General features: G+C 51.6%; 1 protein-coding gene across 1 annotated transcript in view; it reads left to right on the top strand.

Annotated features, from left to right (window-relative positions):
• XXYLT1 (xyloside xylosyltransferase 1) overlaps positions 1-15,442 on the top strand; it is a 34,924-nt gene that overhangs the window by 6,208 nt on the left and 13,274 nt on the right. The window contains exons 2-3 of the mRNA XM_057421846.1: positions 1,533-1,680; positions 14,445-14,577. Of these exons, the coding sequence (XP_057277829.1) occupies positions 1,533-1,680; positions 14,445-14,577 (281 nt within the window). The remainder of the gene's footprint in view (positions 1-1,532; positions 1,681-14,444; positions 14,578-15,442) is intronic.

Below are 15,442 nucleotides of genomic sequence, written 5' to 3'. Positions count from 1 at the left end.
AGTGAGCTCTGCTCTAATGTGAAAGTGCTTTTGTATGGGTAACATTTTCCGCAAGAAGGGCAGGGGGGCAAGAAGGTAGAGACTTCTTGCTGCCTCCATCTCTGTGCAAGCCTTGCTGAACATCACAGCAGCCCCTGGTGCATCCCATAAAGAGGACGGTCATTGCCTCAGCTCAGAACTATCTTTTCCTCTGAAGCACTTGATTTGGTTCAATTGTTGGTTTGATTGTTTTTTTTAAGGCAAATGCCTTACATGCATTACAGACCTGCGTGTTTAAGTGTATAATGCAGGGCTCCTTTCTCTTAAGGAGTTAAATTTTTAGGGAAAAGGAGTGAAACCATAGAATCATTGAATAGTTTAGTTTGGAAGTGACCTATGGAGATCATGGCCCCTGAAGGCAGGGCCAGCTTGGGGCAGTGCCTCGATATCCCTCAGACAGGAGGTATAGTCTCCCCTTTCTGAAATTCAAGTACTGCTTCAAAGTTGTGTCCTTGCTGGCCTTCAGTTCCTGCAGGACTCTTCCTGCTTTCCCTGGCCTGGAGAAGGCAGCGCAACCTCCGTATTTGAGTTCCTGCACTCCCCCTTATCCGCCCCGGGGTCGTGTCCCTCTTAATTACCCTGACAATCCCTCTGGTTGTCTTATGTGATTCAGTGACCTGTGTCCTTCTGTGTGCATAACGAGCATCAGCCTGCATCAGAGTTCCTGTTCATTGGACTTTGACCAAAATTAATTCTAAGCTTGTAACATTTCAGTAGCTGACAAGGGTACATTTGCAATTGCTCCTGTTTGTGGCCTATATCCACAACCTGCACAGGCATGCCAGGGCTGGTGCTGGTCCATGGGCTCCAGCAGGGCTGAGCAAAAGCCCCAGCACAAGTGGGCTGAGATCCATTTAGAGAAGTTTCTCAGCTCTGCTGTAACTCCTGGTGCTTGGATTTTTCTCGGCGTGCTGTGTCCCATCCTTCCTTTCCCCCTCCAGCTGCAGCGGGACGTGCTGCAAAGCTTGCCTCCATGCTGGGGTGAGGTTCAGGAAATCCGGGCTACATCCTTGTCACAGCCTGCCTCTGGAGCAGGGAGCAAGTCTTGCTCCTCAGGGTAAGTGACATGGTCTGGCTTGCTTCAGAACAGCAGGATGCCAGAGCCTGGAGCAAACTGCCGCCTCTTCTGATAGACTCCATATGGAAGACCAGATATGTGGCTGCAGTAGGCAGTGGGAACAGACCAGAAAAAACCACAAGACATTGAACACGCTTAATTGTGTCAGTGGATTCAAGCCTCTACCCATCTCACAGTTATGAAATGGCTGTAAAAATCCTTCCCTCTTTCCCCTCTTGCACTTGGCTGGCTGTCGTGGGGAACATGCAGGGACTGGGGCAGTCAGACCCCTTTGTGCAGCTGCAGTGCCACCAGCTGTATTTGTGCTTTAACAGCCTGCCCCCTTGCCCGTGCTGGTGCAGGCTGAGCAAAGGCTGCAGAGCTGGGCCCATCCCTAGAAGCAGCAGCTCAGTGGTGTTTCTGGTGTCTTTCCCAGGTAATTGTCCATGATGTGAATGAACTGACAGAAAAGCTGTTTCCAATCGTTGAAGCCATGCAGAAACACTTCAGCGCAGGATCAGGGACCTACTACAGTGACTCCATCTTCTTCTTGTCGGTGGCAATGCATCGCATCATGCCCAAAGGTAAGGCACTTCTGAGATGCAGCAGCAGCTGCTTCTGGAAACAAGCCTCTCCTTTTGTTCTGCATGGAGATGTTATCCAGTGCTATTTGAAATGCAAGGAAAGTTAATAAACTTTGGGGATGGGCTCCTGGGGTTCTGCTCCTTTCTTGCAGAGTAGCAGGCCCTTCAGTCCAAGACTGCCCACATCCAGGACTCCATTGGTGTGAGTAGCAGGAGGTTATCTGTGCCACACGGCAGCTAGCCCTGGTGTTGCAGCCTGAGATGGTAGGGGAGGTGAGACAGGAGCAAGCATGCTTGCTCTTGTGTGTTTACAGCCCCATTTCCCCTTGGGGTGTCAGCAGAAAGAGGTGCCACATGCCTGTTGTGTGACATCAGCAGAGAGTGGTTGTTGAGCCTTTCCCCTTGGCTTTGGTGAGCTCTTGGAAAGCTTTGCTGATTAGCAGCCTCTGATCGCTTAAGTTTCCTTATTGTGCCTGTTTTTGAGTGTGGAAACTACAATAAATCACAGGAAAACAAGGCAGCTGGCAGCAGAGGCTTGGCTCAGTTGATGCCATATTTTCCTTTCCCAGCTGTACCGCTGGTGCTTCTTCTGGGACCAGCATAGTCTCTAGACTTGTACCAGTCACACAAAGAGGGTGTTTCATTCCTGGACTTCACACCATTCCCTGAGCTCCCCACAGACCTGCCTGTTGCTTCCTGGAACTGGTCCCTGTTTTCTCGCAGCTGGCTGCCTTGCTGGCCTGACACACCAGTGATGGTAGCATCTCCTCCTAGGCTAGCCAGGTGCCCTTCCTGTGCTGCAGCAGGGCGCAGGTGGCAGTGGCAGCAGGGAGCCCTGGGGTCCTGCCTGGCCATGCGCCCACCCCAGGAGGTGACCAGCCTCTCAAAGCTGTTTGTGGATGGTACATGGTGGTGGCTCATTTCCACGTGTGTTGCTGAAATAGGTGTTCCCATGGCTAGCACCACTGGCATCAGCAGCTTCCTCTGCATCTGTAGCCTCTGCCCAGCCATAATATTCCCTGCAGAAGTCCTACCATGGATCTCAGGCACAGTCTTGCTTTTGCTGAGATATGAGTGGAGTGTGTGACTCCCTTGTGCCCCTGCTGAGCTGTGTCTGTCTCAGTTTGGCTCTGCCCAGTAGCTCCTGCCTCTGCACTGGTTTGTGAGGCTTCCTCTGAACTTAACCCTTGTCCTCCTGGTACAACCATCCCATGCTAGCTTATGAAACCATGGGGCAGTGGTGTTTAAGTTGTGCAGGCAGGCATTAAGGAAGAGCAGGCAGGGAGGTAGCCTGTGCAGCGAGGTGGCCCTGAGGGTCCAGTCCAGCCCCTACTGATGATAGCTCAGTGGGCTCCAGCAAATGTGCTGTACTTTACTCTCCGTTAGACTTGGGTAGGTTATTTTGTGTCTGATGATGTCTGCATTTTGGGTGCCTTGAAGTAGGCTGAATACAAATGATGGCATTAATGCCGACTAATTCACTCCTCACTGTTCCCTGCCCTGTCTTTACTATGTGCTAAAGATATCCGTGTCGTGCTGCCTGCCAGCAAGAACCAGCTCAGTCTGAAGTGCTTTTTCTCGGTTTGTCAATCTGCAAGTTGCCTCATCTTTTGGAAAGCCTGTTGCTCTCCCTTGGCCTGATGGGGCTTTCAATGGCCTGTTCGGGGCACACAATGTTTAAAGAGGCATTTTTATAGTCAAAGGAGCTTAGGTTTTGTTTCAGAAGCTGCTAGTAAAGCTGATTTATATTTCCTTTGCAAGGGCAGTCAGGTTTGCTGCACTGGGTGCCTGGTGATTTATGGAGCTGGTGGGGCTCCCTGGCCTCTTCCCTGCGTAGCCAGCACCAGATGGGAGGCAGCAGGACAGGCTGCAGCTCTGCTGCCCGCTTGCAGGCTGCAGGCAGCGTGGGAAGGGCACTGAGCTCCTGCCACTCTCCTGGCCCTGAACAGCCTCTGCTGGCGTAAAGAAGCCACTTTGCTGAGTTGGAAGAGAAAGAACCAAACCCTCCTTTTCAAGCAGTTTCCTGGTACGTTTCTGTGCCATTTCTCCTGCCCTGAATGCTGCATCTTCTTGTGCGCTTCTGCAGGTATATCTGGCTCCATGCTGTTAGCACCATTCCTTTGTGGGAGCCAGATTTGATTGGAAGCTTAATCATCCTCCATCAGAAATGAAGGCCCTGATTTGAATATTAAACTCTCTTGTGTGTTTGTTTGCATTTGTATTAATCAGTCTATAGCTGGCAACCTTTGCATTAAAGTTGCCTGGCTTTAGTGTCCCAGATTTATCATTTTTTAAAGAGAGCCATTTCCGTGGTGTCATGACTTAGGGATTTGTGCGGAGCCTTGGAGTTGTGACAGGCACTGACTTTGCAGACCAGAAACGGAACACCAGGGTTAGTTTTCTTTTTTTTTTTCTAAGGACTTTTGTGGAACACGTGCTGGCTGCGAGCATATTGCACTGAGGATAAATGGGTTTTGCCACTCAGCTGCTGTCTTTCACTGTTGTTTGGGATCCTCGCCCGAAAAATTTCAGATCTAAAACCTGCAGCTGCCAAACTATAATGTAACAGCTTCTTGGCTGGTGTAAATCATGGAATGCTCTTGCCTTAAATGTCTTACATCAGTGGAGTTAATCTGATTTAAACCAGCTGGGGACTTGGTATGCAGCGTGCAGAAGTGCAGACTGCATAACTCTTGTCTGCTTGAGGCTCATAAATCCTGTTTTAATGTGGTGTGGCCAGGCCTGAGGAGCTGGAGGAGAAGGCTTCATGCATCACAATGGTTCTGCAAGGGAGAAGTGATGGGAAATTTACACAGGGAGAGGGACGAGCAGGGTTCAAGCTTTGGAGGAGCTGCCAGGATGAGGATGATGCCAGCATGAAATGCTCTGGGGACTTTCAGAGCCGTGCTAGGAGAAGGAAGGAGGACAAGAACTCAAACGTTTTCACTTTCCTTTCCAGTATGCCCATCCAGAAGTGAACTCTCACTTCCAAACTGGCTTCGATCCCTCTAATTGCTTGTCTTTTTAGTCATGTAACTTTAGAGGACCTGGCAAGCTTTTTATCACCCTCCTTATGGACACGTCAAGGAGAGAGAGTGCCAGCAGGAGTGGCCCCCTGCTTGGGCTAATGTGGCTCAGCCTAATGCCTTCACATGGGCAGTGGAGGGAAGAGTGCAGAGCAGGAGGGGTGTGAGTGCAACATTTAATTCTGCTAATGGGATCTCTTACAAGCATATGTATAAAGTTAGTTCTGGAGATCTCCCGGAAAGGAGCTCAACAGGATGATTCCGCCTCGTGCCCAGCCTCTCTTGTGCTTTGATGTCTGTTTCATCCCAGAGATGACTTGTGTGTTTGAAGGGTCCGAGAGCACATGGCGAGAGCCATCAGAAGGTGTCTAGCTAACATCTAGGGAGAGAGGCAAATGCTGTTTCACGCTCAGCCTGTTTTAAATACTTTGAAAGCATGGGACGAGATGGGGAAGAGAGACAATTCCTCATCTGGTTTATTCTGTTGTTAGGAATCTGGGTGAGAAAGCGGATGTATTGAAAAATATTTGGGAGAAAACATTTGGTGAGGAAATACTGGACTAATTATCACTATTGACATTGGTGAGGTGACATATGACTAAATTATTAGGACCACTGGTTGCAGTGCTCATGAGAGGTGATGGATAAGAGCAGTAGGAGCTGGGTGGAAGAAGTGGCTATGTTTCCGTTTGACTAAATGAAAATGAGAAGCGACTGATCATTATGTGTTGCTGAAATTTATGGCTGCCAGCAGGGAGCTGTGCCGTTGGCTTCACAGTGGGTGTCCAGACTTACCATCTGTGACACAGCAGGATCAAATGGGATGTCCAGCAGTCTCCCTGGGCTCAGGCTCTGAATGGGGCAATTCCTGCAGCTCATTATCAATGTCTGCACTGATTATGAAGCATAGACCAGATTATAAGGATGTTTGTCAAAGCTGCCTGTTAATGACCAAGCCTCAGGCTGCTTGGGGTTTGATGCTGCTTGCAGCAGACTCCAGCTGCTGGCTCTGGCTTGATCTCTCACAAAACTGCTATCAGCCTTTGCCTACTCTGGAGTCCTGGCCTGGAGACAGCGGCCTCTGTGAGCATCGGTTTACGCCTTTCTCACGGAGCGTAGCTGGAGGAAGGGCAAAGGCCAGGGAGGGGACATGTTAGAGCAAGTGCTGAGCTGAGCTCTGCCTTCTCAGGGGCTGGGCACCTGGAGCACTTCTGCTGCTGGCCGTAGAGGTGGAGAGCCTGGGAGCTAGGGGAATGGGTTAAGCAGAAAGGTGTCAGGAAAATAGTCTGTTTGCTGGTACAATGCCTTGGCAAGTAACTGTCTTCTGCTAGTACCCTCTGTGAAAGCAGGCATGCAGTATCCTGAAAACATTGCTGCATTTGTAAGTCCTTGCCTGTGAGGGTTTGCTATTGCAGCTGAAACATTTGGATCTGTAATATAGGATTGCCTACGCTGGGCTCTGTTTGCCCACAGGGTACCAGGTGACTACATGTGATGTTTCCCCTCAACAGCACCTGTGTGCAGTGGGTTATGGTGCACTAATCCTGTGTCACACAGTGAACAAGGAAATGTGCATCAGAGGTCTGTAAAGTGGAGCCTGGCAGAGGGAGATGGGGAAGCATCACCTCTTCTTCTTCCTCCTGTCCGCTGTAGAGCAATTACTGGTGCATGGTGCAGCTACCCACAAAACTCAGTGGCTTACACTATAATAAATGAGCGTTTTGAGTGCATCACTCCTAATCCTTTCCTGCTGGCTGAACATTGCTGTCCCTGCTGAGCCCCACCATGTTGGGGGTATGCGGAAATGCAGCAGGTTGGAAGAGTGCTAGGAGGAGAGTGCCTGTGTCCCAGATGCTCCAGGCCTGATCACACATCATCAAAGTGGAGATGTTGTGAAGAGACACAGAAAATGGGAGTCTGTGGTAGAGCCATGGGAGTTGGCACCAGAGCCACATCCTTGCAAGCCGCAGTTCCCACAGGATGCTGCAGTAGCTGAAGGGCTTATTTTCTGGCAAAAATGTTCCCATCGTTATGGAGATGGAGGAGGTGTTAATGGTTTCTGCTGTGCTCTCATAACCTCCCTGCCTGCTTCACACCGCAGCCACAGCTGCCAGATTCCTTCCCCAGTGTGTCTCTGGGCTGCTCGCACTCACGTCAGATCCTGTGATGAGAAGAGGCTGGAGTGATGGATTTGCGAGCAACAGGGAGGGTGGTGCCAGCCATTGTTCCTTGCTGGGGCAAGCCTGTTGTGCCAGGGGAGTTATTTTCGTGGTTCTTTTTGGGAGCAGGCAACAGCAAACCTCTAAATAAGTTCACCCCAGGTAAAGGCCCCGGAGGCTGTTGCCTTGTATGGGGGTTCTCACCTGCCAAACTGAGACAATAACCCCATTCAGCTGCCTGCAGGACGGGTCTCTCCCTGGCAGGAGAGCCCCTCAGGAAGGGCTGCAGATGGTGCTTGGCAGGTGCCTGGCAGCCCCCTGGGTGCTTCAGCATGGCAGAAGCCCCTTCCCTGCAGCACTGTTGCTGCTAGGGGCCAGTGCAACCCGCAGCCCGTGGGGGTGGTGTCACTCCTCATCGTTCCACCCCTCGCTGCAGTGTCACCATCGGTTACTTTTTGGATGCCCTAGATCTGTCAGATGGGGGCAGGCGCGTGTGGCTACTCCCCCCTCCATGTGGAGCGTCAGGGTCTTGGGACCTGGTGCTTCGGTGGGTACTGTGCCCCTCCCTCCTCAGCCAGCCCCACTCCCCTAGCACTAAAGGGTGAAGCTGCTGGGGGTCACCCAGCATTGATTCTGGGGCCGCGCTCCCCATGGCCTTGCTCCCTGCTGGCGTAGCTCATTAATGCTTAGCAGGAAAAGGCAAAGAAAAATCTGCCTGCAGCCCCTTCCACCACCACGTGCAGTTAATCGGGATGTGAGCTCATCTACCTTAATACATTTATTTTGCTGTATCTCTTTTTGGTTTCCCTTTCAGTCTCATCCATCCGATACTTCACAGCTTTCCATCCACATTGCCTTGTAATTTATGGCAATCTGGAATTAAACCTTATTTTTTCTGATTAGAAGGTTTCCTGCTGCTCTTCCTGCAGCTCCAAAAAGTGTCTTCACACTCTCCCCCCAGCAGCAGTGTATATTAAATACATAGCAAGCAACACCTTCAGCTCCATCCTGAAAGCTGTCACATGCTCAGTGGTGTCGCTGCCTTGGAGTCTGGTTAAGAACCGAGGTGTTGAGCACTGTTAAATATTAGTCCCTCAAACCTTGATGGATTACAAGGAGACACTAGGATGCACAGGAAAAAATAATTTCCTGGAACAAAGTACATCCATCTCCTGCCGATTCTTTCCCGTCCCTCTGGAGACGGCTACGGGATGTGGAGCAAGGCAAGCGGGGCGATGCTGCTGTTGGTACCCAGGATCATTGCTGCTGCACCAGACCCCGAGTTCAGCTGGGTGCTGCCCATTGTGGGTGGCAGTGATGATTTGTCATCTGTCTCTGGCAGGCAGCCTAAATCTGTAATTAGCGGATAGGCTGGGATTGCTGTGCAGCAGCACTTCTCTGCTCTGCTGGGTGCCTCATCACTGCTGCAGAAACCTGGTTAGCGACTGGGGTGCTTGGGCACATCCCCCTCACTGCCTGCCCTCCCCTGGTGCCCTGCTTGCAGGGAAGGGAGGTTGCCAGACTGCCCCAAGGAACAGAGGGGACCCTTGGCCACCCAGCAGGGGCAAGGACCTGTGTTTAAGCTGGCACCTGGAAGGCAAGCTGTCTGCCCTGCCAGTGCAGGGCTCTGTAGGATCATCTTCTCTTGGGAGGGTGGGCTCTGGAGCAGCACCAGGCCCTGGGATGGGGACTGCAGTCCCCCCCCCCCCAGTCACCAGCATGCTGGAAGCAAGCTCTGTGGAGCGTGAATTGTGCTTGCAGACATGTGCATGCTCCTACCTTGGCTGCCTTCCTCTGGGTGAGACTCTCTGGTGCTGTCAGGGCAGCAGTGATTAATCTTGGAAGCAGAGAGGGAGACTGTGGAGAAAATAAGACCTTGCAGGGGGAGCACATGGCCAGAGAGGAAGCTGCTCACAGCCCTGCTGACAGCAGGAGGGAGAACGGCCAGGGGCAGCTGGCATCGCTGGGGTTGGTGAGGCAAGCACAGGGAGCCTCTAAGGAAGGGCAGTATGGAGAGCCCAGCGTGTTTGTGTAAATAAGGTGTGTGTATCCACAGTAGGCTGCTTGGGGTGCAGGCATATCCGCCCAGGACTGCATCTCCACTCATGCTCCGCTCCCCGCTACACCAGAGGCTTTTCAGGGTGGCTGGCTGCTGCTGTTGCTGAGCAGCACCACCTTGGTTGCACAGGGACCCTCCAGACCCTGTCACCCACCCCTACCCCCCGCGCCCATGCCCAGTCCTGGTGCTGGCCGTGGGAGCGGTGTTTTTCTTGGCCACGCGTCTCTCTTGCGGGCAGAGGATCCTGGTTTCGCAGCCAGCATGGGCAGCTTTTTAGTGCCCTGAGTTGCTGCTGGTCTGTACGCTGCCCGCTGGAGCAGGGGCTGCTGCCACCCTGATCCGAGAGCTTTATTGCCCAAGGCAGTGATCCAAAAGTGGCTACTAGGCCTTCACACCTCCTGCTTTCCTTGGAATCTAGCCCTGTTGTGATGCGGACAGCTACAAAACCTGGCCAAAGTCAGGTAGTCAGAGATAAACACAAAGCAATGGAGGGGAAGCTGTGCAGGTATGCCCAGCATTTGCAGACCATTGGACCTGAGCTCTCCAATCCTGCTGACCCCAGCTTGGAGAGCCTGGTCCACCCAGCCGTCTTCCTTCCAACAGTTCAAATCAAGTGGCAAAATGCACAGCCACCCCCTGGCCCCTCCAAGACCCCTGCAGCAGCCCCACGACACCCAGAGCTGCAGCCAGCAGGGGACACTCCTGTCCCTTCACTGTGCCGTGTCACGCAGCCGTCTCACCTACTGCTGTCCCTGCAGAAGAGTCTCTGAGCCCCTCCACATCGGCAGCTGTCTGTACCTTCCCATCGAGGTCATTGCCCCTTGTGCCATCTCCAGAAGGGTGGAGGGGCTCCTGCCTCCTTGTGCTGCAGAGCTCACTGCTGTGGTTCTGCAGGGGGAGGTCCACAGTACGCGAGGCTGGCAGTCCCAGCGGTGTCCCCCTTGATCTCACCTCTTCTGCTCTTATGGGCACAGGGTGCCAGGCTCTGGCCCCAGATGTCGCTGCTGTGATGCAGGGAAAGCACAAGATACATGCCAAATGCCAGGTTAACGTTTTGACTCTATCTTAAAGGTCTTTTTCAACCTAAATAATTCTATGTTCAGGGAGTGTGTCCTCATTACCATGGTGTATCAGGGTGCTTAGGTCCTCAAAACCAGGTTTGTTGAAATAGATGGAGACGCTGGTGAAGAGGATGGTGGAAGCAGGGCAAAATCACTACCAGCACTGGTGACAAGCAGTTGCCTCAGGAGTGTGTGTGAGATTTGGGCACAGAACAGGCTGGCAGGGTGGTGGCCTGTCCCCTCCTGCCATTCCACTGTCACCTGCAGTGTGTCTGCTGCCAGACCAGCTGCTGGCAGATTTTGTACTCTGAGGAGGGAACAGAACTTGTCAATGGGCTGGAGGGCTACACCACCTCTAGGAGATTCCAATTCTTGCTGCTTCTACTCTGAAGCTGTTAAACCACTGCTCAATCAACAATGATTAAGACCACACCATTTGCTGGACAGCTTCTGCCCTTTGTGTTGTGATGGCAGCTCTCAAATGTTCTATTTGTTCCCTGACACAAGTTATTTTCACTCCTTTCCCTTTTCCACAGCACAATGGTGGCTGCCAGTGGTGGCATGCCTCTGCCCCAGATCTGGCATGGTTTGTATGGAAGAAGCTGAGGCCAGCACTTTCCCAGCCTTGAGAAGAACAATTTGTTCCTAAGGGTCACAGCACATGTTGGTGGGGTGGGCCTGCCCCCGTACTGCCTTGTCCCCACTGTGCCTCCTGGGAAGGGCCATCAGACTTGCTGCAGAAGCTGTCCCCTGCAGAGGGGCTCCTGAGTTCCACTCAGAGCATCCATACAACCTGACAGGCGTCTCAGCACACAGCTGGGGAGCCTGCTCGCTCTGCTGGGTCCTGGCACAGGATGCTGGGCAGCAGGCACAGGGAAGTGACCTCTGCCTGCCTGTGCCCCTTGCTGGGCTGAGGCTCCTGCAGGAAGGAGGGAGCACCTACACAAATGGGGTCTGCAACTGGCAGCTGTCTCTTTGGGATAACCTTGGTTCTCTCTCTCTTTGGCAGCAGTGCCCAGGGTGGCTTAGGCACTGGTGGTGCCTTTCTCTCCTGGTTTTCAGCACCGCAGACACTGCTGCAGGATTGCGCATCCCTGAAGCTGGTCTTTCTCCTGTGGACATGGCTGGAGGGAGGGTTTGAGGCAAGCCTGGAGAGCAGCCCTGCTGTGGCTACTGGTATGAGGCTGCAGTAAAACATTATGAGCTTTAAATGGGGCCAGCCTGTGCCATAAAGCTGTCACTGCTAATGGAGATCATCTCCGCTTTGAGCGGCATAACTCCACTTTATGCACTATGGCTGAAAGAGCCAGAGTTGAAAGGAGTAGAGGAGCAAGGGGTAATATGCAGCATGGCAAAGTCAGAAAAATCCCTTGCCGAGAAGAACACTCTCAGCCTTTCCCACATTTCCAGCTGGACTCCTCCAAGCAGTTTGTGCCTAAGAGAGCACACGATTCCTCCATCCCCACATGGCAGCCAGGACAAAGTGTTTGGTGGAAGGGCAAAAAAGAATGATGCATCATAAATATTAGTGCCTGGCCTCTTGCCAGTCCCAGGCAGAGAAATAATCTTTGCCATTAATCTATCCGTGCACGCTGCATCTCGCAAAGTGGCGCTTAATGTCACCCATGCTTGTTTTTTGTCTCAGTGTTGCAGTTCGTGCTTGAAGGAAAAAGTACTTTGTGTTATGTGGGTCTAATTTGTCATGAGTTTTTCCTGGGGGGCTCTGCCAGCACAGCAGGGGCCAGCTCACAGGGAGGGTGAACCAAGCACAGGGAGCCTCTAATGAAGGGCAGGATGGAGAACCCAGCATCTTTGTTTTAAAAGCCATGTTTATCCACACTGGACTTGCTGTGGTGCTGACATCTCTGCCCAGCACTGCAGCTGTACCCATGCTCTGCTCCCCGCTGCACCCAAGGCTCTCAGCAGCTGCACTGGGACTCTCCGGAGCCTTTTGCCCACTGGGGCGCTGAGGCAGGGGTGGGACTGCAGCGTCCCCCAAGCTCAGCTTTCATTCTCCACTGTGATTAATTGCAGTTTGCACTCATCTGTAATGTTAGAGAACAATCGGATGACGTGTCGTGGGTGATTTAATTCAAACCCGATGAGGCATCAGGGGGCTGCTGTGCACTGGGGTGAGCATGCTGGGAACCTCCTGGGAGCTCCATCCCCTCTCCCCATCCTTGGCAGCACCTCAGAAGGTTCAGGTTCCCCGCAGTCCTACTTCTCTTGAGCTGAGCTTGTGCTGCAGATCTGGGGTATCTTCACCATAGAGTTTTGTGACAGATCTGGATGTTCTCAAGTGCATTAAGGTTTTGGGATTTTGCACCACTGTTGTGTGGACCACTGGGGATGTTTGAGGTATTTGCAATACATGTCTTTTTCTCCATTGCATAAAGCCTTCACTCTGCCTGTTCATCTGCTTGAGTTGTGCTAGCAATTTCTAAGGCATCTAGGAAGGCTGAGGGAAATTGCTTTCAGGTCAAGACCTGCTTTAGCCTCTAGTGAATTACTATGCCTAGGTTTTAAATCTTTGCAAACAGAGGATTATGGTGGTGGTAAATACTAGGTAGGCCTGGGGATTGCCGTACTGCTGGCTGTGAAAGAAGTGTGGCCTTTCTCTTAGCAGATAGGGAGTGATGGATGTTAAAAAAAAATAAATTGAGATACAGCCTGGGTTGAAGCTCAGATACTCTTTCTCCTTGATTTATATTTCTGCTTGGATGCTTCGCAGAGTAAGCAGTATATTTTTTGCTTAACCTCACAGAGCTTTTTCCTTCTAAATGAGGACAGTGTGGTAGATACAACCAATTGCCAAGAGCCCCAGATTAGTGCAGGATCTGCAAAAAATTCAGAGCTGCTGTACAGCCCAGCAGCTGCTTGACGCACAAACACTGAGTGATGAACACATTTGAAACGGCAAAGCTACATTCCTGTGCTGGAGGGCAGCAGCCCGTGCCTGCCTGCTCTCAGTGCTTCTGTGTCGCTGGTCTCGACAGTGGCTTTGGAGGCTGAAAACTGAGTGATTGCAGACCTGTGGTGGCCAGCAGCCTGTCCCAAGCACACTGGTGGTGTCAAGGCAGGAGGGTGAGACCAGCCTGATGAGAAGACCTGCCCATAGCCACGGAGGATGCAGGCAGCAGAGCATGAGGGCAGGCTGGTTTGGAGGGCAGGAGGAAGGATGAGGGCCTGGTTTGCTTGGAAGGCAGAGGTGACGTACATGCAGCCTGCTGGAAGCTGTAACGGCAGCTGTGCATGATGAGTGGGGCCAGAACAGGTTGACGATCCTTATAATCCAGTTAGTGCCGAGGGCTAAGAAACCTGGCCATCTTGCTCTTGGCTGTTACAATGCACATAAATAGTGTGGCATTAGTAATGCTGTGGGAGATGGCTCTTTTCTGCTCACGGTCCCCAGGGAGGGCTGAGCATGGCTGGACAGGAGGTGACCGTGGCTTTGCCTGGGGAACCCAGCTGATGGTCTGATCTCTCATAGTGTTTCTGTTTTCTGTATCCCGCTTGGCCTGCTGCAGTCTGTACAACATTCCCAGATCCGCCTGGGACAAACAGTCTTGACGAGACACATCTCCTGCACCCTCTCCCAAGCAACATCTCCATCAGTCGGTCTCATGTGCTGCAGAGGAGACTGACAAATGCAGGCAGGAGCCTGACCTGTTAATGAGATCAGGCCTGGCCTTCATAATGATGCCCTCGAGCCTCCCCTTGCTCTTGACTTTCCCCCTGCAAGTGGAAAATGCTTCCGTGTCTGCCTGACCCTCCTTGTCTCCGACAGTAGTGCTGGCAGTAATAACGTTTTCAAGGCTGCTGCAGACTGTCAGCAGTTCTGTGTAGGCGGGGGGGGGGGGGGGGGGGGATGTTAAAAATGCCCTCAGGGAAGCCCGTGTCAGACTGCTGGCAGCTAATGAGCTTGTGCAGGTGTTACCAAGGGCCCTATGTGACTGACTGAATTACTGATGTTGTCTGTGAGGGGAATCAGTCTGGTACTTCAAGCCAGGGGTGGATGCTGTGTAGGCTGGAGATGGGAAACACTCATAGAGTTGGTAGCTTTTCCCAGAAGTATGTAGCAGAATGTGAGCATGAGGTTTTGTGTGGCTGCTCCTGCAGAAGCACTTTCAGACAGGGAGAGGAAGCAGGGTTGAAGCTACCTCCTGCTTTTGTCAGTCATGGAAAACCAGTCTTCTGGAAGAAGGAGGGAGTGAATAGAAGCAGGAGGTCACCAAAAATGGTTTCTGAAGTGAATAATTCCTAAAATATGCAGTGGTAAATGCTGTCATGATGGTTAAAGGTTGGTAGCTTCATGTAGAGGTTGAAGCTGGATTGTATTTGTCTGTGGGGCTCATGGCACCAAATCCTTATTGGGTGTAATTCATCAAGTAGCCATTGGTAATCACTGCTTATAATTTTGGCTTATATAGCTGATTTTCTCCTCTTTTTTTTCTTTCAGAAATAACACAGGTCATTCAGGTAGACTTGGACCTGAAGTACAAGACCAACATCCGAGACCTGTTCGATGAATTTGACAACTTTCCAGAGGGAGCAGTCATTGGGATTGCCAGGGAAATGCAGCCAGTGTACAGGTACAGCCCCCTCCCCGTGGGAAGCAGTGGGAGGGCAGTGTCTCCAATTCACATTGGTCTTTGGAAGAAAATCTGTGGGGAAGCAGTCTCCCTGCTTTAATCCCTGCAGGGGGACTTAATCTAAGAATTGTAGATACGAACAAAATTGTACAGCATCCCTGTGATTTCCTTGGTCTCACGCACCATCACAGCGCTTCCAGAGCCAAGATCCTGGTCATTAGTGCCAGAATCCATACCTAGATTATAGTATATCTGCTAGAGGAGTGTCTGCCCAGCCATGCCTGCTGAGGTGCTGTGACTGCATTCTGGAGCATCAGTTTGTGTGTCAGGGCTCAGATGTTTTGGCTGTGAATATTGTAGAGAGTAGGGGTTGAGTCTGGGCAAGAGAGAGGTTCTGTGTCCCTGGAGTGTCAGTGCACCTTCTGCTGAAGAACTATTCCCCCAGCCAAGACTGAGTGAGCAGCTCTGTTGGTGACCTGGGCTTGCAAACATGAGAATAGCCCCATGGTCTCTTGCTCTTCAGACCATTTGTCCATCAGCCTGTGTGAACTGTAGTCGGAACCACAAGGGGTGGGCCCAGCTCTTCCCATTCAGGAACCACTGGTGTTCTTCAGGGACATAGTTCCAGGTTGATGCTTTAAAAAGTTTATTTAATTTAACCTGCATTGTTCCAAGAATGGGCCTCAGGTTTTTTTTTAATCCAGGGTGAATCATATAATCAACACAGGGTACATTAATGGTTTCTCAGCTGAGCAGAGTCTGAGCATCTGAGATGGCTCGGCTAGATTCACTAATCCTAATGGAAATGTTCTTGGAGAAAGATAAAAAGGCTTAAGAGCTCTGTATGTCTTTTCCTTCCATACTG

The sequence above is a fragment of the Pezoporus wallicus genome, unplaced genomic scaffold (genome assembly GCF_028554395.1).
Source record: "Pezoporus wallicus isolate ANWC-B61680 ecotype Strahan unplaced genomic scaffold, APGP_CSIRO_Pwel_v1 scaffold_7402, whole genome shotgun sequence".
Classification (NCBI taxonomy): Eukaryota; Metazoa; Chordata; class Aves; order Psittaciformes; family Psittacidae; genus Pezoporus; species Pezoporus wallicus.
Note: the sequence above shows the minus strand (reverse complement) of the source record. Positions and strands in the feature narration are given on the sequence as shown.